Source organism: Grus americana, chromosome 1, assembly GCF_028858705.1.
Source record: "Grus americana isolate bGruAme1 chromosome 1, bGruAme1.mat, whole genome shotgun sequence".
NCBI lineage: Eukaryota > Metazoa > Chordata > Aves > Gruiformes > Gruidae > Grus > Grus americana.
In genome coordinates, this window is record NC_072852.1 from 15,491,357 (window position 1) to 15,511,621 (window position 20,265).

Below are 20,265 nucleotides of genomic sequence, written 5' to 3' on the forward strand. Positions count from 1 at the left end.
TGAGGCTCTTCATTGCCTTCGTGCTGCCTTGTTGCCCCAAACCAGTGTGTGGTCTAGGACACATCAGTTAGGGTCCCCAGACCTACAGCCAGAGGTTCAAATGGACATTTACCTTTAAGCCTTTAGGTTAGTGTTTACTGTAAGTGTCTTAGGGCACAAAACTAAATTTCCTGACATGTTCAAACTGGAAATTTGGACTAAAAATACCTGTGTATAGTTAGATGCTTTATTTATCTTTCTTTCAGATACCTAAACCCGTAGGATATCAGAGCTATGTGTTATAGAGTTACTTTTCTGACCCATACAGATCCAGGCTCTTCCTTTCTTTATGCTAAACTGCAGTGAATCATTCATGAGAGAAAGCTTGCCACTCAGTTCTGGAGTTTTATTTTAAACTTCCTGATCCTCTCTTCTAAGTCTCTTCCTGATGACCTGCCTAATGCAATCTGCAATGTCTTCAGAGCCCAGATCACTTCATGTTATAGGTGTCCTTTGTGCATAGTAGCTTAGTCATGGACTTTGCTATGGCTATGAATGCTCTGAGACCTTTGTGATGATCAGGTAGTTTGTATTTGCAGATGAGGACATAACATTAACTCCATTTTTCAGAAGAAGTGTGTCATAGAAAGACTGAAGTCAAAATTGTCCATCTGGAGTGTTTGATGTGCCTGTACCTTGATCTTTCAGGGTATACTGCATTGCATAGTGCAGTTCTTCAGATGCACTTATGGTAGTTTGATGGTAGTCCAGCATCTCAGGCCAAGAACCTATGCAATGAGGAATTCCCAGTTAGTATAAATTGCTTGCTCATTATCTAATAGAAGTGTCTTGCATTTAAATCATATACTGCTACGTACTGGCAGGAAAAGAATCCAATTCTTCAGAGCGCTGCTTAGTTACACCATCCATGACAATAACACAACAGTCCCTGTGTTATTTAGTGAGCTTAAATTTTGATCCCAAGGAGACAAAAATCTTCAGGGGAAAAATGCAATCAAATAAAGAGCTAGTCTTATAGGGATTGTACAAGGGAACAAAATCAGGGCTTAATGGTATTTCAGTTGGTTCTTTTTTTTTGTATTTAATTCTCTTGATTAAAAAAAAATTAAATTGACACCCTCCACCCCCAATTTCATCATGTGCATCACAGGGACCCTCACTGTCAACAGCAGCGTCAGAAATGCTAGTTTAACTAAACAGCGGAATGGTCCAGCTATTAGTTAGGGAGAAGGAACAAGCTTCTCAATGGGAGAACATTATAACATACTGACAAAATGAGTATCGTAAAGATGTTTTAAAATACTAATTGTTAATTGAACTAATCTTGAACATTAAGATCTCATGGCAACTTCTAAAGTTTAGCTGAGTTCCAGGTTTATGGTTTGGACCTGGCTAAATGTTTATATCCTACCCATTTTGTAGGGCTGTTGTCCACCACAGCATATGGATCAAATTCTGGGTTGTTTCCTCAACTGTTGCCTATTTAGATCTAGGATTTCATTTAGAAAATAAATGGAAGTCAATGAGTTCAGAGGAGAAATCTAAGTAGATCTGATGGAAAATGTGTTTGTTTTAAACAGGAAAGAGGCAAATGAAAATATGACTGCTGGGACATTTCTTCTTGATCTTAGAAACTACTGTAAAGATATTGATGTCAATCCATCAAACAATCAATTTAATTTCGTTGGATTATCTGGTTTTGGAAGCAATAACTTTGCTCTGGAGTCTACTGGATCTGGAAGACTTGTGGTCAGTCGTTTGTGGCTTTATGTTAGATGGTCTCATTTCAGAAGTCAGTTTATGAAATATTATAAGTTCTTTGAATTCATTGTAGAAGAAAAAAAGAATTACTGTAATTCATGTCACAGTGGGTATGACGTGGAGAATGACTGTAACTACATACCCTTTGATAGGATGCTTTCCATGGATTCTACAGAATTTGGTGAACAGAGAACTGTTTTCTCCAGTTTTAAATAAATGTGCTAGATATGATTGAAAAAAGATAACCCATTTTTAGGGAGTGTGAAGCACCAACTTTGATACAGATTAGCAGAGAAATTTGATGCCATTTCATACCCATTTATTCATGCCAGACTGTGGAAGATCCTTGCTATTCAGCATGAAGAATTGAAATACTTGAGAAATCCCACACTCAGTAGCTACTTCCCAGCTTTGTTGGTCAGAATTGTAAAACCACTTTGAGTGGTAAATTTTCACAAAAGTGTGGTGGCATATGCACTTGTGTTATTTTGCTTCTCAAAATATGGGCTCCTTATCTTGATAGCTGCTGGCATATCTGCATTGGACAGAACCCCCACCGCTTGCTGGATGTGTGCAATGTTGGTGTTTTCATTGCTTTAAAGAGAACTGTGGACAAATACAGAAAAAGGGAAACATAACAAAAAATAGGCATTCTGTCTAAAAGCCGAGAGTGCTACAGGAGCAGTAAAACGATTTTGTGTGGCTTTTAATTTTTGATCTGAGGTATACATGTCAATGTACACTGCCCTTAGCTGCTGCTTCATCTACCAACATAAAAAGCATTTTCATTGCTGCACAGGATATGTTTGTTGTCAACCCTTTGATCGCCATGTATGTATAATGTAACAGGCTATCTGAAGAGTCCCGTTCCTGCAGGAATTTTCCTGTAGATGATAAACAGTGGATGCCTGTGCTTTAGTCCTGCTGCCCCAGTGTTTATGAGGCTCCTTCAGAAAGATAGAGAGTTCAGGAGATTAGGGTTTAAATCTGTGTGAGCCACCATTTAGTAACAACTTGCTTCCTGGGTAAATGCTTGTGGCTGAACCTGATACCTTTAATACATGTCTGTAGGTGTGAGCTCCAGGAGTAACTATTACTATTTAGCAATAGCAGGTTCTTGTTGAGCCAACAAAGGGCACAGTAAATAGACAGCTCATTACATACTCTTTGAATTAACCAGGTAAAAGGCCAGGACCTTAAGATACACATGATAAAACTTCCTACACTTAAGGGGAAGATATTTTGTTGGCAGAAGGAAAGAGTTTTGAATTGCCAAGAGACACCAGAGCGTGAACATGTAGAAAAAGCCTGTAATTCAATCCTGTAATTAATAGGCTGTATTACTCCTACAGGGCAATTCTATATATCCAAGGGGGAGACCTCACTTACAGAACACTGAAAAAAGTAATTGCCATCATGTGTTGTGACTTTATGTAAGGAAGTATAAATACAATTGTGTTTCTTTTTAATTTAGATGACTGGAAGTATTGATTTAGAAAACCCAGCTAATCTAGGAGTTGGAGTTTATTCTTTGACTGTCAGGGTGCAAGATAGTGCCTATCCTAACTACTCAAGCAAGTATCCCTTTTACACTTCTTTTGATATTTTCCTGTGCTGTAACAGCATGGAGAGAAGAATACCATATGTATTTTGAATATATGCATGAGAAAATTTCACAGCCATACTTAACTATGATTTAATCTTCTGTTATATTTCCAGATATCATCTACATTTACATCAGGATAAAGCCAGTGAATGAATTTTTTCCAGTCTTCAGTAATTTATCATATGAGTTTAATGTTTCAGAAATTGCTAAAGGTACAGTAAGTAGCACCTACATGATAGAAATAATGTTGTCATGTTGATATAAGTACCTTTTTGCTCCAAATGGATTTTCATATATTTGAATTAAGAGAATGGCTCAAAGTTCCAGTTCAACCGGGGTCTCACTGTACAACCACATACTACCCTTAAATAGACAAAACTGGCAACAACTCCAGTTGTACAGATGGAAGCTGAGACACCAACAAATTCAGCAATTGCACAAGAAATCTGTGTCAGAGCCAGAAACTGAACTCAGATGTCTTGTTTTAGACCGTCTTTCTGCTCTTGCTAAATTAGCCATTTGGAGGGACTGTAATGGTGCAAAGAATCTGCTATAGACTGACACAAAAAAGTGAGGACTCCCTTGGCCCTGGCATGGTGCAGGATGGCCACCCACTGTCCCCTTAGACCCAATTCACCTTGGGTGCAGTGGGTACCCTGGAGGTGGGGTGGGAGTGCTCGGATGGGGAGGCTTTGCTCAGCCAGACGACAGCCAGAGCAGCTCCTGGTGCCCAGAGCCAGGGTCCTTCCCACTCTTGCAACAGCCCAGGACCAGTGGCTGCAAAAGTGACCTTAAAACTGAATTTGTTGAAACTGTTCACATGCTTGACTCCCACCTCAGCACAGTTCCTGTCCCTTGGTGAGTCCTGCATCTCATGAGTTTGCAGAGTAGTGCCACAGCATCTTGCCTCCTTGGCAATCCTCATGTGCCAGGTGCAACTGCCAGCCTGCTCCGTGCTGTGCTGCTCGGGGTGCAGAGGAGTTGACATGGGAATGGCATCTTCTCTAGCTTCAGCCTCTCCCTCATATGACCCAATGTACCAAACACAGGCCTTCTGTCCCAGGACTTCACTTACTGGCTTTATGCTGTTGGCTGAGAAAAAATTGAGAGGTCTGTTAGGTACATGCTAGATAAATCTTGACCCTCATTCTGGACTTCCCAGTGCCACAGAAAAATTGAAGGTGTGATGGACCTCTGGAGTTCTCCAGTCCAACTCATGTGCAAAGTGAAGCTAGTTTCAAAGTTAGATCAGGTTGCTTGGGGCCTCATCCAATTGAATTATGAAAATTTCCAAGGATGGAGCCTCCACAGCCTTGCTGAGCCCCTGTCCCAGCTGAGCAACCTTCATTTCGGGTAATTTTACCTTGCACCCAGCTGGAATTTCCTATGTTGCAGCTTGTGTCTGTTCTCTGTTGCCCTTTCACTGTCACCTTCTGAGGAGAGTGTATCTTGGTCTTCTGTATTATTGCCTTTTAGGTAGTGGAGCAAAGCAATTAAATCCCTTCCTCGCCTTCCCTTCTCCAGCCTGAACAAACTCGGCCTCATCAGTCTCTCCTCCTGCATCCTCTGCTCAACCCTGACATCTTAGTGGCCCTTCCCAGCCTTTCTCCAGTTTGTTAGCATCTCTCTTGTACCTAGGCCCCCAAACTGGCCACAGGTAGCTTTATGAGTGCTGAGCAGAGCAGAGTAGTCACTTCCCACCATGTGCTAGTAACAAACATGTTAATATAGCCCAGTATGAGGTCTCCATTCTCCCAAGGGTGCCCTCGTGTATAACTTGTCCACCAGGGCCTGGGGTCCATTCCTGCAGAGCTGCTGCCTGCTCAGTCAGACCTAGTCTGTGCTGACACATGGGCTTGTTCTGGCCCAGGTGCAGGACTTTGCATTTGTCTGTGCTGAGCTCCACGAGTCCTGTCAGCTCGTAGCTCCAGCCTGCGGGCCCTTCTGAATCGCAGCCCTGTCCTCCAGCATGTCCAACACTGCCCCAGGCTGCTGTTATTCACAAACCTGCCCCAACACCACGTCACCGACTGCATCACTGCATCTGAGTGGAACATGGTGAAGCTGCCCATGAAACTCCAGGAGATTTAGCAGCAAGATAAACTAGTATCCGCTTGAATTCATCAAATCATTCTGGCCAGGGCAGGCTCAAAGCACAGGCGAAGGCAGCTGTGGTCAGCAGACCTGTGGGCTTTTGTGTCCATTTGCCTAAGCCAGGAGGCAGGGGTATGGGGAGGAAAAGGCATGCTTCAAACAGCCCTGCCATCCTGCCCACAACCTCCTCTCCCTTGCCATGGACAAAGGAGCAAGCCCAGATTTCCAGCCCTCATCCTCAGCTCTCTGTTTTCTTCCTTCTCTGGTCAGGAGGATCTTGCCAAGGTCCAAATGTCTGCAAAAAATCACTCCTGCCTGCCCTGTGGAGAAGCTGTCATTGGCCACTGCTGAGTATGGCAAAGCTGCAGCTGGTGTAGCTGCAGCCTGAGGAGGCTGGGGCAGGGAGGGCTGGCTCCCAGGGGGGTTGGCCTGGCAGAGGAACCCTGGCAGCTCTGGCTCCTCCAGGAGCCAAACTTCCAGGAAAGCAAGGAGGGCTAAGGGGGGACAAGGAGGCACAGGACAGCCACTCAGCAGTCAGAGGACCCTGACCTTCAGGTGTTCATACCAGCATCTTGCGTTGCTCAGCAGACTGTTGTTCTTACCCACCTTTTGTTTCTATGGTGCATGGATGGAGCTTGTCTTTCTACACTGTTTACCAGTGGACAGGATGCAGTGAATTTTGTGGCATTTCCTATTCTGTGTGTGTGCCGCCTCATACAACTGATATGTACCTTAGAAATGTAATACTTGAAAACCCATCTGTGACACTGATATGCCTGTAAACCTCTCTGTGTTAGCCACAGAACTTTTCTGGATACTGACACTATCAAGAGAAATGCTTTTTGGACTCAGACTGCCTTTTATTTTGGGCTGAGTTGGCATCAACAGGGTGCTTGCTAGCTTGCTAGGAGGCAACAGTTTGCAGTAGGGCTGGAGTTCACAGGGTCAGGAAAGAAAAAAACCCACAACCCTTTGTTTACATCCTCCTCCTGTCTCACTCTGTGCATGTGGACTATTCATCCGGTGTATCCCCAGGTCATGTGGATGCATTTAGCATTGAATCAATGTCTGCAGAGATGGGCGTGCACAGTCCCATCTTTGTTCTCACAGTTTACAGCACTGCCATTTGTAGTTTATTTCATAAACGCTTGGCACAAAGGTAATTCAAATGGCTTTTCAAACACCTCAGAAGGAACAGCAGCAATTGCTTCTCAAGGCAGACGAAGAGCCTTGTTCCTCCAACCAAGCCAGCGCTTGGGCTGCCACAAGGTGGGAGTTTGTGCGTGTTGGTGCAGGGCTCGAGGTGGCCCTCACCACCAGAGCGATTCTGTTGTGGTTCTCTACAGACGCCTCGTGTTTTGGTATTTATTGCTAGCAGACAAGCCCATGCACGGGGGAGCTATAGCACAGCATGGTGAACTAGTATTTCTCATACCTTTGCTTTTCTTTTTTAGGGTGAAAAACTCTAAAACAAATCTTTAGTTCAGTTTCATCAAGTTTTGGTTGGAACAAGTACTCTGTACTTCCTTTTCCTTAAAAAGTTATTGAAATATGGATTTTCTATCGCTCAGTTGGATCCAGCATTGGGAGAGTGAATGCCAGAGACAAGGACTGGCCACCCAGCGTCATCACTTATTCCATTGTAGCTGGAGGAAGCACCAGGGATTACACAAATGTCTTCTGGATCAACCCAACCAAAGGAGATGTGAAGATTTTAGCTAGATTAGACTATGAAACAACTCAGAAACACATTCTCACAGTACAGGCCTCAGACCAAGAGAAGACTGCAACAGCGTCTGTGAGTAAATCCACTCTACTCCTGCTTTATCTACATTTTTCTCTCTTCCTCCTGACAAGAACGGTAAGACATTGGGCAAAGCACTTTGGTCTGTAAAAGGCAAGTCCACCCCTGCATACAGCTGTATACTAGTCAGATGAAAGGGTGGTGTTCACTCAGTCTTGCTTTATTTCTTACGAAAAGGATTAAAGTAATATTTTTATATTTTTAAGTCTGTGGTTTTTGTTTCTCAGTCTTTTTTTCTTATTTTATCCAGGCAGTGAAATTGTTTTCTGTGCCCCAGGCAATTTAAGATATTCTTTATGGCTACATATGTACCAGAAAATAGAAAAGGAAAGGGTCTCAAGGCCAGGTATAACCTAATTTTAGCATGCTTAGTACCAAGTCCTTTTTGGGCCTTGTGTAGTGCCCCTTGTCCCTTAATCATACTTTTGATTTTGTATGTGATTTTTCACTGCAAAGTGCCCAAAGGAATGTGAGAATCGTGTTGCAGCCCATCAGAGTTGTGTTTTCATGGGGTGGGACAGACAAGATGTGCTGCGCACCTTGGGGATGGGATGAGGGCTGGGGCAGCCTCTTGGGATAATGTCAGAAGGCCCACCCAGTACAGCTGTGTCCACGTGGCCTACTGGGGATGACCCTTACACGTGCCTTCTCCAACCGTGATCTAGTTTTGTCCCCAATGGTGCTATCTGGCCTTGGCCAAGAGCATGCCAGGGACCATGATAACATTAAACGGTAGGGTTGTGCTCAAGTTTGCTGCCTAGTCCTATTTTATTCAGGAAAAAAAACATAGATGATATATCCACAAAGGTATTTTATAGTCACTTCTTTCAAAGAATCCTGATGTCCTTCACCTACAGACTCCTTTTTACTCATTTTCACGTCTTCTCCCTCATGACTGCCTTACATTTGATTTTTGCACATCTGTTGAGGGGAATACAGGTAGTAGGCCTGCTTTCTATTCCAGCTAAGCACCATCCATGGAGATGCTAAGTGGGAGGTATTTAATCTCTTTGTCACCTATAATATTTAAAGGTAATGATTAAGGAAAATTTAGCATCAGGAGCTTTTAACGATGACAAGTTTATCTGTTGCCTGTTAAAGACCAACCAACATTAGAGGAAAGAGCTTTGAGAAGGGTAATCTTTTTCTCTCAGCCAGCTAAGCCCAGCTGGCATTAAGCACATCTGGCACAACCTGTGGTGCTCCCAGCTGTGCAGAAGGCCATCACCAGCATTTCTCTCTCACTGGGAACAGTCAATCTATAAGGAGTCTTCCTTCCTTCTGTGGATCATACTCTGTATTACTATTAAATATGCTAAGAAGCCTAACTAATAACTGTGAAGCAATTTGAGAGGTTTGAAAAGAAGTTTAATGAATACTTGGTACTATTATTATTTTTCATTCTTACTATGACACACTTCAGGTAATTCAAATAGTCAGACACATCAGCTCGAAACCACCGTGGTTATTGAAGATGGTTTGGGTTAAAGAGCCTGTTCCCAAAAGAGTGCTGATCACAAGAAGCAAAGGCCAAATGATCACAGACATTATCTGGTAGAAACTAGATTGGAATTTCATTGCTCCTCTACTGCTGTTGATCAAAAGAGCAAAATAGGCAAAAAGTCAGACAGTTTCTGAAGCTAATAAAATTCTGGCTCAGCACAGCGGAGGAGCTTCAGCTTGCTATTTTTCTTTTCTTTCAGGTAACTGTCAATGTTTTGGAAGTAAATGATGAAGAACCAATTTGTTCACCCAATTTCTATTCGTTTCAAATCCCAGTCAGCATAGCTGTTGGGACCAATATTAATGGCTTCAGGATTGAATGTCAAGATCGTGATTCTGATCCCAGGTCTTTCCGTTACTTCATTAATGAAGGTACTGTGTTATGGTGTATGAGCTCGGAGCAGTACAAAAATTCATGAATGCTGGTTTGCTTTGATTTGTAAATAAAAGTCTTGCACAGTTTATGTGCTACTTCTCATGGAGAGCTAGTTGTGATCCACAAGTTTTGCACATTGTTACTTTGCTCTTACCAAGAGATGCCTCTCCACAAGTTGGCTACCGGTGCTACCACCTAGAACCATTCCCTTGCAAGATTGGATTGCCTACCACATTAATTAATTGACAATTAATTGGATAATTGACAAGGACTTCAGAAGAATGAGCTGGAATGATATACAGGGTCAAATTTCACTTCCAATTACAGCTGAGTAAATCTTGAGAAATGATGGTGGGCTCTGTTACTCTGCATACCTCACCTTTAGATGCTAGTACACCGTTCAAAACAACTGAGCTGACCTGCATGTCCTAAGTCCGTGCTGTGTGCATTAAACCATCATTTTAAGAATGTGTGTTTGAACCTAGCAATCAACTGCATCTACTCAGAGAACTGCTGCGGTATGGGATAACATTCAGCTTCACAAAAAAGGGAACACACTCTCTTGGGGCAATTTCTTTTATGTTGTTGAGGTGACTGCTGAGAAGGAGGGAGCAGATTGTGCAGCTGCAAGTAAAAAGTTGTGAGCATAAAAAGAGACAACCTCTGTCTTATTCCAGCCCCTTAATGCCGCAGAGGAGCTCTGCAGCAGTGGTATTTACACACGAGCCCATACGGAGGCTGTGTTTGTATCAGTAAATCGGGGCCTGGCCACAGGCTCAGTATTGGCCCACACTGCTGAAGCATTAAGTTTGGTTGCTGGTGTGATTTTGGTCTGTGCCAAGCAGTACGTTCCCAAAGAGATCCTGGGCATTGCTGAGGGACCTGGGACCTTGCCCAGCAGGCTCTCTGTATGGGGTGAGCAGGGTGAAGGCTCAGGGGTTTGGCTGTACGGACGTGAGGTGCGCCATGTGGTTGGTCTCCGAGCCCCAGAGCAGCCCACGGCCCATTTTGTGTTTTATGATAGACATGGCCTTCAAGGTCACTTCCACTCTGGAGCTCTATGGGGCAACATGAGCAAAACTAAAGCACAGCTGGTGCCTTTTCATGGCTCTGAGCTCTCCTATGTGTGGTCTGCTCAGAGCCTAAGAGCTGGAGCTCGTCTACCAGCAGCCCAGGCCACTAGCAGATCTCCAGTTACATGGCCAGAGAATGGAGGGCTGAGGGGCCAGCATCACTGAATTCTCTCTGTCCCCATGGTGCAGACGAAGCCCTGGAGGCAATTAATATCCCCCAAGTTATAGGTCTCTTCTGGGAAACCTGTTCAAAGTCCTCTGCCTCTGGGCAGAGTGAGAAGCCATGGAGAGGGGCTGGAGGGGCCTCTGGAGACACTGGTTGTGTCCATGTAGCCTAGGGACCACTCCAGGGACACCCCAGTAGTGGGAAGAGGCCAGCAATAGCATAGGGTCCTCACCCCAGCTGGGTGCTGCTGCTTCTGGGTGCTCTCCAGGCTGTAAGGACAGGTCATTCAGGTGACCTCTTGTGTGCCCTATGGCTCTGAAGTGTTTCCACAGCCTCCTCTCAGCTGCATCCCCACAGAGGGTCTTATTCCGTATTTTAATGCTTTTATGACTATATTGTTTTACCTGATTTTATATAATATCAGAAAGATTAAGGAGCCATTCTTATCAATGGTATTTCACTGCACAGGTGTGTAGTGATCCATAACAAGTTGTCAACAGAAGCTGATCTTTTTGCTTGTTCCAACCATTTACTTTAATGTGGAATTGCTTTTCTCTGTTATTCCTTTCTTTTTTTGGGGGGGGGCTTTTTTTTTTTTTGCTACTGCTTGCAGGCAACATGAACAATCACTTCACCTTTTCACCAAGTGCCGGCTCCAACACATCTCGGCTGATTCTTGCATCGAGCTTCGACTATGAGAGTGGACTTGATAAAAACTGGATTTATAGACTGCGTGTCTATATAACAGATGACAATTTACTATCTGCCAGGGACAAAACTACACACCTAATTAAAACTGGAATGGTGACTTTAAGCATCAGAGTTATCCCGAACCCAACTACTGTCATTGCCACAACAGTAAGTTCACTGAAATTTATGTCCACTTCTGTGGTTCTTTCATGGGCTGCTCTCCATGGGAGCAAAGAAAAGAGGGTAGATGTATGCAAAAGGAAAACAAAAACCTACAGTGGGTCCAGTCGTGGAACGTGCTGAGCCCTATGCTCTTACATCAAAGCCAAAGGTGGTTGATGTGCTCAGCATGATGAAGGATTGGTCCCAGGTACAGAGTCATAACATATGTTTTGTATTTTAGTTTCTAAAACAAAAAGGGCAACTAGCCAAAGGACCGGGCATGCTTCCATTACCATATAACTGGAAAGTTCAAGATTTTGGCAGCTTTATTAATAAGGAAAGAGCAATGGTTAACCTTTGCTTGGAACCTTAAAAGTACCTCATGCATTTTGCACTATCTCTTTTTTTATTCATAACTATTCATTCCACCAGCTGCCTTGCACTTGAATGTGCTTCTTTAGATCTGTGGCTACCAAAGTTGAAATAGGCTCCCTGCCCACATGGTGGTCCATAGCTGAGCTGGGGATGCCTGCACAGCTTTTGGTAGCCAGGGTGGGATCTGGCCTTGCAAAGCCTGTGGACCCATGGGCCTGTGTCCCAGCAATACAGTCTACTCCTCCGCACAGCCATCCCAGCTGTGGCTCACCAGTTTCAGTCTGGAGGTGATGTCCATTAGGCTGGTGCATGACGTGAGGAGAGCTTGCTTTTGTCCTGCCTACAGAAGCAGCACAGCTCTGTCCCCATCTTTGTGCCAGTTGCTGCCTTCATCCCTTGCTGTGCCATCTCTCCATCATCCAGAGTCCATCCATCTTCTGCCTGCCTGCAGATGGCATCAGCCTTTTCTCCCTTGCATGCAGGAATGAAAATATGAGGATGCTGGTGAAGGGGTAAAAGAGCTATTCACTGTAAAACGGTCCAGACCTGCTAGGGGCTGCCGGTAACCGAGCCAGAACCAGGGGATCTGGCAAAACAGCAACTGCAAATCCGGACGCTTTGCTATGACAATGCTTAAATCCAAACTTGCAGACTGATTAATAACCCTGTGATTATCTAATGCTCTGTTGGGAATGAATAAATGGTTTTCTCACAGCCTTCTCCTCCCCCTACTTGATGTGGAAAAGAAAAGTTAAGCTGAATAACAAAACTTATTATGTATTTCTTTCCCGTGCTTCACCACAAATACAAACAGTCTAGACCACATACCACAGCATTAAATCTGCCTCCCTAGAGATATCAGCCTTCCACTTTTAGTCTGTTTTCCAGAAGAGCACTTCCATTACAGCAGCTTCTCCCATCACTACTTGTTACATGTGTTCAGTGCAGCAACTTGATGAATCAGATGCTGGAAGGCTGGTAGTGTAGAAAAGAAGTCCCATCACAAAAAGTCACTTGTGACTTTGGTCCCAGTGAGGATGGAGTGGTGGTGGTGTTAATAATAACAACAACAACAACAATAATAATAGTCATCATCATCTTGAAATTATGTGAGAGTGTCTTTAAGGATTGAATGGAACTTTTTGTGCAAGGCTAAATAAGTTATTTTAAAGGTATCCTTAAACAGGAAAGAAATAGATACACTACTAAATTTCATACACAATGTGATTACAAATGTCTTACAGAAAATTAAATAAAAACTTCAGCAGACGATCAAAACTAATGGTACCACACTAGGTAATGACCCAGGTAGAGTAAACAAGTAATTTCTGATCCGTGTGAGGGTAGTTTCATGATGGGACCTTAATGAATGATTTGCTAGCACCAAGTGCCTGCCAGCTCAGAACCGTGTCTCCTGGCACGCAGGAAGATGTGGGAGATCTCAACTGCTCAGGAAGTGTGGTTTTGCCTTCTGGAACAAGTCACAGGGAAAAAAAAAAAGGTTTCATTTCTTTTTATACAATAACTCAATTCCTTGGGGTTCAACTCCTCTTACGAAGGGGGCCGAAGGATCACTGCAGTGAAGGTGACCTACTTCCAGTTTTGCCTTAGGTAACAAGAAACCATTGTCTCGGTAGTATTCCCTGAACTTGCTCACCCTCCAACAGTGTGCTCGCAGCTTCTCAGGCAACCTGAGGCTTTTAAACCCCACCATGGCATGCTTCTTTTAATATAAGACATTGAAACATGATCTGGAACCTCCTTTTTGCATCACGAGTGGGCTCCATTTCACCTGCCTTTGGTTGCCCCAGGAGCTCCGTGGTCCATCTCAGTCATCTGAGCTGCCTTGGCAGTCAACAGGCAGGTACGTGGGATGAATCACAGTCTCCAGCAGACACTATCTCCCTCTGCCCATCACCTGCAGCGCCTCAGGGCAAGCTTTGGCCAGGTGCTTCAGTGCAGAAGTTCAGCCAGATGAAAGGTGCCATAGGTGTCAGTAACCTTACAAGTATGCAGCCTTGAGGAACTTTTCCTATCTTGTTTTAAAAGCCTGGCTTCACTGTTGTGACAAAAAGGGAAAATCTCTACTCTGAATCGGCGTGGTACGTGCCGTTCATCATCACCCTCGGCAGTTTGCTGCTCCTCGGACTGCTGGCATACCTGGGGTTCCTGCTGGCGACGTGGGTCCGCATGCGCTGCCTTCCGGCAGGCAAAGCAGATGGCACGCCTCTGTGAGTCCTCCCAAATGTCACGCTGGGGGAGTACCCAGCAACACCTGGCAAAGACAGAGAGCTCAGGCCTTTCAGCCGTAATGAAATCTATGCTTTGAATATTTTATAGTGGTATGCCCTTCGCTGTAGTAGATGCTATTATTGGCTACAGTGATGTTTGGTGTTAATGATATGAAATCAAGGAAAAATGTCCATGAAATTTTATTTCATGGATTTACTAACAGTTTAAGAAATGCATGAGCTGAAGGTAACAGTGGAATTAAGAATTACAACCACTAAAGGCAGCTACACTTGTGAGGCACAGTCAGAGTCTGTGCTTGACTGTGCTCACCAAAAATACAAATGTTTTTGGTTTGCATTTGGCTCACACGCCAAGGGAGTTCCCATGTAAGTAGTTACTGGATGCATATTCCTTCCTCTCAACTATGGATCCCAGAGTCCTTTCCTTGGTGCTCATGCCAAATTCTTGTTCTGGCAAAACTTCTGCAAATTTCCTGGAGTTTTACCCAAGCCCATTGCAAGGCTCTGGCCCATAAAGTTTTGCGGTACCTCTGAGTGCTCGTGCTTGGCAAAAGCCACGGAAGCACCTGGGATCAGCTCTGGTTCATTGTGGGAAGCGGCAGAGATCCCTGCTGGCTGAATTCTCAGCAGGCTGGAGCCAGAGTGCCTCTAAATTGACTTTTTACTTCACAAAACAAAGATAAGCAGCTCTTTAAGTGGACTGGGATAAAAAAAAAAAAGGTTTCTATAAGTATTCTCAGGATTAGGACTTAGATTTAGAAATTATAGTAAATATAAAGAGGTAATAGATGACTGTGATTATAATTCAAATGGTGTATGCAAGGAATTTAGCAATTTGTGATAAAAATGACAAATGAATCTAGCAGCATATAGCTTGGCTATTGTTATTATTTATTAATAGGGCAAGTGATTCATCGGGAGCCAGGCTCTCCCATTAAAAAGCAATTTCTATATTTTCAAAAACATTTACAACCTTTCAAATATTTTAAAAGGTATTCGCTGAGCACATCAGATCCAAAAAATTGACTGTCCTCCAAGGAGGGAAAAAGATGACAATATTTGAAAATATATTTTTCTAGATTATATAAATCCATCATGCTATCATCAAAAAGACTGTATTTTTTCAATATCATCCCTTTGTGGAGAGGTGTTAGAGCAATGCCCAGGACTGTTTTCATGTTTGAGAGCAGCATTAAATGATGCAGGCCTTCAGTGAAAACAAAACCAGAAACCAAACAAATCAAGCAAATCCCAGAACTCAGGCAACAGCAATTACTCCTTCTTGCCAAATAAAAGAGAACAAAACATGATATTTTTATGTAGGCAAAAGTATGATATTTGTTAACTACACTCTTAATCTTTTTTTTCATTACAGGATAAATGCTCCAGGTGCGTACCTCTTTTCTATATTTTAATACTTCACAAGAAGACCTTGTTTACGATTCAGTGTAAAATTTGTAAATCCATTTCAAGACAAATAAGTTTTACCCAGTACAAGAGTACTGAGATTAAATAACCCTGGCTGATTATGCAAGGCCTACCTAAGTGATTTCATGGTCCTTTTGGTCTTCAAATCTGTTAATTATTAGGTAAAAACTAAATTCAGAGTAGCCTGGTATTCTGTCATGGATGCTAAAGAATTACTGTATTTTTCACATGCAATTCATATGCTATCTGTCAAAAAATAATCCCATCTCTCTACAGCACCTTCAAGAATCCTCTCCACTCTAATTCCCTGTTCTCTGATCCCTTCATTTGCTCCCATGACACCATTACTTCATGTACCTGAGGATTTATTTTAAAGTATTGGTGCTTTTAAAGGTGTTTGTATAACTTAGCGGGGGTATAAATTGCACATAAAAAATAGGTGGTTTTTTAAGCAGTCTTGTTCCTTTTAGTCGCATTAGCTTTCCGCTAGCAAGGATGGCTCATATGGGCTCGGTAAGACCCTGCTTTTATAACTTCCTCTCCTTAATCAGTATCTCCCAGCTTGAAAAAAAATGTATGACTAACAAAACCCAACAAAATTAGCTGTTCTCTTGGTTGCCCAGTTTCAGATATTTCAGCATTGGCTTGTTTCCAAAAAAATTGGAATGCTTGGAAACAGAAAGCACCAAGCAATGGATGCTTGGTGCTTTCTGAAAAACTGGTTCCCAAATGTTGGGCAGCAAAGGCCAGACAGAACAGGTTTCCCATCAGTGCTCAGATTCAGACCCATCTGCAGCACTTCAGAGAAATGCACGCCCGGTCATAAAGCCCATTTGTGGCCAGGCATGCAGTTCTCCAAAGAAAGGCCATTAAACAAATTAGCAAGGAGCGAGCAAGAAGAAATCATAGCAACTAGTTGGGTATCATCCACAAATCCATGCTGTCGAGATGCCCATGGCACTGCTGCTGTATTTGTTTGCATGTGGGATGAGTTAATAGTGTGGTAAATTCACACATAACCAAACTGTTCCTCAATCTGACTTTTACTTAACTGGATCTGCAGCACTTCCCTGTTTTGTCTCCAAGCGCATGTTTGAATGTACAAGCTTTGCAACTACAAACATTCACGGAAGAAAAAGTATCTACATTTGAAGTTCAAATATCCCCAAAGGTGGATTTCTATATCTGTTCATATTATTTAGAAAAGGAAATTTGTTAAAGAAACCATTGTTATTTATTCATTACTGAAGGAATAAGACTTTTGAAGGCTAAACTTTGGATTAGTCATGGGCAGCTGTGGATTCTCACTCCAAAATACTACGAAGTTCACTTTTCAAATAGTATGAGGGATCATTCTTTGAAAAGAAATAAGGTTCACGTGAGATGCCTCAGAATTTGAGTACCAAGAATGTTTATTTGTCTGAGAAAATCTTGACTTTAGTGTCTATAGTCATTGTCAGAAAAATCTGATTCTTTACAATGTGCATTTTCCTTTCTGTAGAAAAGAAGAAACCTAAGAAAGAAGTAGTTGTGGTAAGTACTGCAGGCCTCAAAAGAAAACACAGTTTTGCCCAGACCCATCATGCAGTATGATTGTAGGACCCTTTCTACAAAAGGTGTCTTTTCCAAAGAGAACATCAAAATGATAGGCAAGGAAAAAAGGACTGCCCCCAAATGCAAAACACTTCAGCGCTCCAACCAGCTCTGTATTTGGAGGCAACACTGAGCGTGGAGGTTGCTCACCTGCGCTGTGGCCCCTTTGCTTCCAAGTGCCGAATTCCCCAGCCTCTCTGGCAGCCCCCTACACCCGAGGGCAGAGAGGCTATGCCCGGAGCAGCGGCAAGGAGACTCACTGCAGCTGCAGAGGCAGGAGGACAAGTGTCCCAGCTTCACTGGGACTGTCACACTGCTGGGACACCACTGACCTGTGCAGCTAACCCTGACCCGCCTGAGTGCAATCAGTAAGGTACACAAGTGTGCAAGCTGTAGAGTGTGGCCTTGATAAGCTGTTTGTGGCAAAATGCCTTAGTTATTTCCACTGTAATAGAAGTTTCTTTGCTCCTAGATCTTGGGGGTCCTTCCTTTCTCAGAGCCATAATAACATAAAGGCTGCAAGGCACTTTCATTAGTGTACTCTCCCTCCCCAAGTTCTTCAGAGAAGTGATTCCCAAGCCTCCTCTGGGTGGAGGTGACCCTCTTGTGGTTACACACGTGGAGGCATTTAGCATGTCAGACCTTATTAATTCTCCTTTGAACATCTAGTGGCAACACCCTACACCACAAATGGCTTTTGTTGGCAGTTTTGATTAAACCCAGCCTACAGGAATGCGGTATGCAGGTCATACAAATCCACCTACATCCATGTAGGTCACCGTTTCCAAGTCACTGCTCCTCCTTCTTACTTAACTAATTCACAGGATTAATTTCACATTTTGTCTCTCTTCACAGACAATGACAAAGCTAAACACTGTCTTTGATGGAGAAGCCAGAGACCCAGGTAATAAAAAGCAATTAACAGTGGATATGAATATGTGGCTGGAAACAAACTGGATTAGTTGATTTAAATATGGTTCAACATTTGCTTTTCATATTTCAGGTTTGCTGTTTCCAAGGAGAATGGTAGCTATATTTCACAGATAGTGAAAATCAAGACGGTGCCCTAGTAACATTTCTAATGGTAGAATACACTTATGTTCCCTGAAAGCCTACATCCAACAGCCAGATTATTCACTACTCCTCTGCTAAACCTGAATGTATGGATCTGGTATAGGAAGGTGGGAGAGGAGAGGAATTGGCTGCAAGCCTCCTGCTCTGGTGCTGTCATGGCTATGTGGTTTCACCCTTCCCATGCCTGGGAAACGGCCAGCAGATTAATGTAGCCGCAGAGGTACTGACTTCAACTGTGAAACCTCTCTCTGGATGCAGGGCGGGTGGGTGAGTTACCTGTTCCTGCGCAAAGCTCCTCCCTTGTAGCAACAGCACATTGCTGCTGTTTATCTAGAGCTTGAGCATCCCTGCTTGGGGAGGAAAGGGAAGACCATTTGCTTTTAGATACAGTTGTGGTGGCATCACCTACCGACTGTGTCACCAGGCTCCAGCTATGCTAACTCTGAGCATATCTGATTAACCAGCTGGGCAACTGGGAAAAGTGAAATTAAGGCGAAAGCTAGGAAAACCAGGATGACCCAGGAAGTGTTGTGCTTATCCCCTTCCCCAAGTAATGGCCACTGTGCTCTGCAGCAGAGTTCATTACAGAAAAATGTTTTTTTTTCTAAGGGTTGATCCACCTTACCTCATCCCCCTGAGCTGCAGCCCCTGCCTGAGCCCCGCACCGTCATGCTTAGCCTGGCATTAGGGGGCCAAACCCTGCATCTAACGGTTGAGGACTCCAGCATGGAGGGAGAGGGGTCTGGTAAAATGTGACCCAGTCAGTCAAAATAGGTCTTTAACAAATAGATCCACAAATAAGTCCAAAACAATAGGTTTAAAAATTATCCAGAAGAAGGCAGGCTTGTTTCAAGGCTTGGTTTCATCCGGCCAAATTTCCACCCAACTGCCTGTACCTTGTGTTTCTTATTAGCTGGCTTGGAGCTGTTGGACGCTGTGAGCTAATAGGAAACACTAGGCACGGCAACTTCAGTAGAATTTGGGCTAACAAATGGGACCCTACTGTGCAATTGATCCCATCCACAAGGCTGCTGGAGGCCAGTTTGGTCCAGGTCCAAGCTTACCTGCTATTTATAAAGAGATCTGGAGGGATGGGCTCCAAAGTCACTGCTTTTTCCCCTGTGTAACTGTGTTTGCAAAATATTAAACATGGATGTTCTCTAGGCTGCTGCAAGAGCTGCTTCCCAGTGGTTTTTACAGGACAGCTGGTGGCTCCCTTCCTCAGCAAACCTGACCACACCAGACTTAAGGACATCTGAGCCCATCCAAACTGCCCTCCAGAGCCATAGCGGTTGTGTCATGGCTCACACAAACATTAAGCTATAACACACCTTTGTGGTGCCAGCAGAGAAATGTGTGGTCCCCACTCCTCCCCTCCACAGCTCATCAAACCCTAGAGGATCAAGTCTTGGTGGTTTGGAGATGAGATTTAATAATTTGCAGGACATCATCTGTTGACTACAATGAGGAGGGATGGTCAGGAGCTGCTTTCTGATCTGGTCTGCTTTAACATTCCCACCTTGTAAGCAGTCAGAAAAAATAACATATAAAGAGAATCAGTTTCATCTTTAATTGCTCAATTTGTGTTAATGTGCCAGAAACCATTAATTCTGATACAAACTGTAACATGTAGTAACACATAACCACCGTTTCTTTCCAGGCCTTAATGGTCTTTTGTTTGTCTCATATTAATAATGTTTAATTACAAGAAGTGCCACTATAGCTCCTGATTCTCCATCTGTTTAGCAAGAGGCAGTGGTTTAGACTGTGAGGCAATCACACTGGGCATATGGCAATTTTTCCACCTATCTCTAGGTAGTAAATGGACTGAAGGAGAAAGATACTTGCTTTTAATGTACAAGTAGAAATTACCCATAAAATGTGAAGATGGCCAAAAATCTTTCTAACAAGGAAAGGTAGCCATGTGTGCTAAACAACTCAAATTTAAAAATATTGCCTATATATGAGGGAAGTGTGTACCTGCATAAACGGAATACATATTATTTCACTGTATTAATGACAATGTTCACAGCAAGCCTGAAAGAAAGCATTTTGTGCAAATTGTAAAGCAGTGCATACAGCCAAAACTCATTGGGGATCCCAGATCTCCAAACCTGGGGTCAACCTAAATGACCTGACATGGTCTGGAAGATATATGTAGCATATTGTGCTCCTAGCAGGTTTTGCTACATCAAGTAGGCAACTCTATTTGAAAAAAAATAGGCACAGACGTATGCAATGGTCTTTCCCAGCATGACCAAAGGCAAAAATTTTGGGAGAGTTAGTCCTAACAACTAAGGACTATGTA

At 43.4% G+C, this 20,265-nt stretch overlaps 1 protein-coding gene and 1 long non-coding RNA gene across 4 annotated transcripts in view; one reads left to right on the forward strand and one right to left on the reverse strand.

Annotated features, from left to right (window-relative positions):
- Positions 1–20,265, forward strand: part of CDHR3 (cadherin related family member 3) — a 66,388-nt gene that overhangs the window by 42,875 nt on the left and 3,248 nt on the right. For all 3 annotated transcript variants that reach the window (XM_054813582.1, XM_054813580.1, XM_054813581.1), the window contains 10 exons: positions 1,581–1,749; positions 3,236–3,335; positions 3,481–3,579; positions 7,033–7,259; positions 8,969–9,140; positions 10,997–11,241; positions 13,660–13,841; positions 15,238–15,251; positions 16,792–16,823; positions 17,739–17,787. In XM_054813582.1, the coding sequence (XP_054669557.1) occupies positions 1,581–1,749; positions 3,236–3,335; positions 3,481–3,579; positions 7,033–7,259; positions 8,969–9,140; positions 10,997–11,241; positions 13,660–13,841; positions 15,238–15,251; positions 16,792–16,823; positions 17,739–17,787 (1,289 nt within the window). The remainder of the gene's footprint in view (positions 1–1,580; positions 1,750–3,235; positions 3,336–3,480; positions 3,580–7,032; positions 7,260–8,968; positions 9,141–10,996; positions 11,242–13,659; positions 13,842–15,237; positions 15,252–16,791; positions 16,824–17,738; positions 17,788–20,265) is intronic.
- The window catches only part of LOC129201818 (uncharacterized), a 34,165-nt gene that overhangs the window by 5,551 nt on the left and 8,349 nt on the right, over positions 1–20,265 (reverse strand). The window contains exons 3-4 of the long non-coding RNA XR_008575502.1: positions 4,203–4,459; positions 675–767 (exon numbers count right to left, since the gene is read on the reverse strand). This is a non-coding gene — a long non-coding RNA (uncharacterized LOC129201818). The remainder of the gene's footprint in view (positions 1–674; positions 768–4,202; positions 4,460–20,265) is intronic.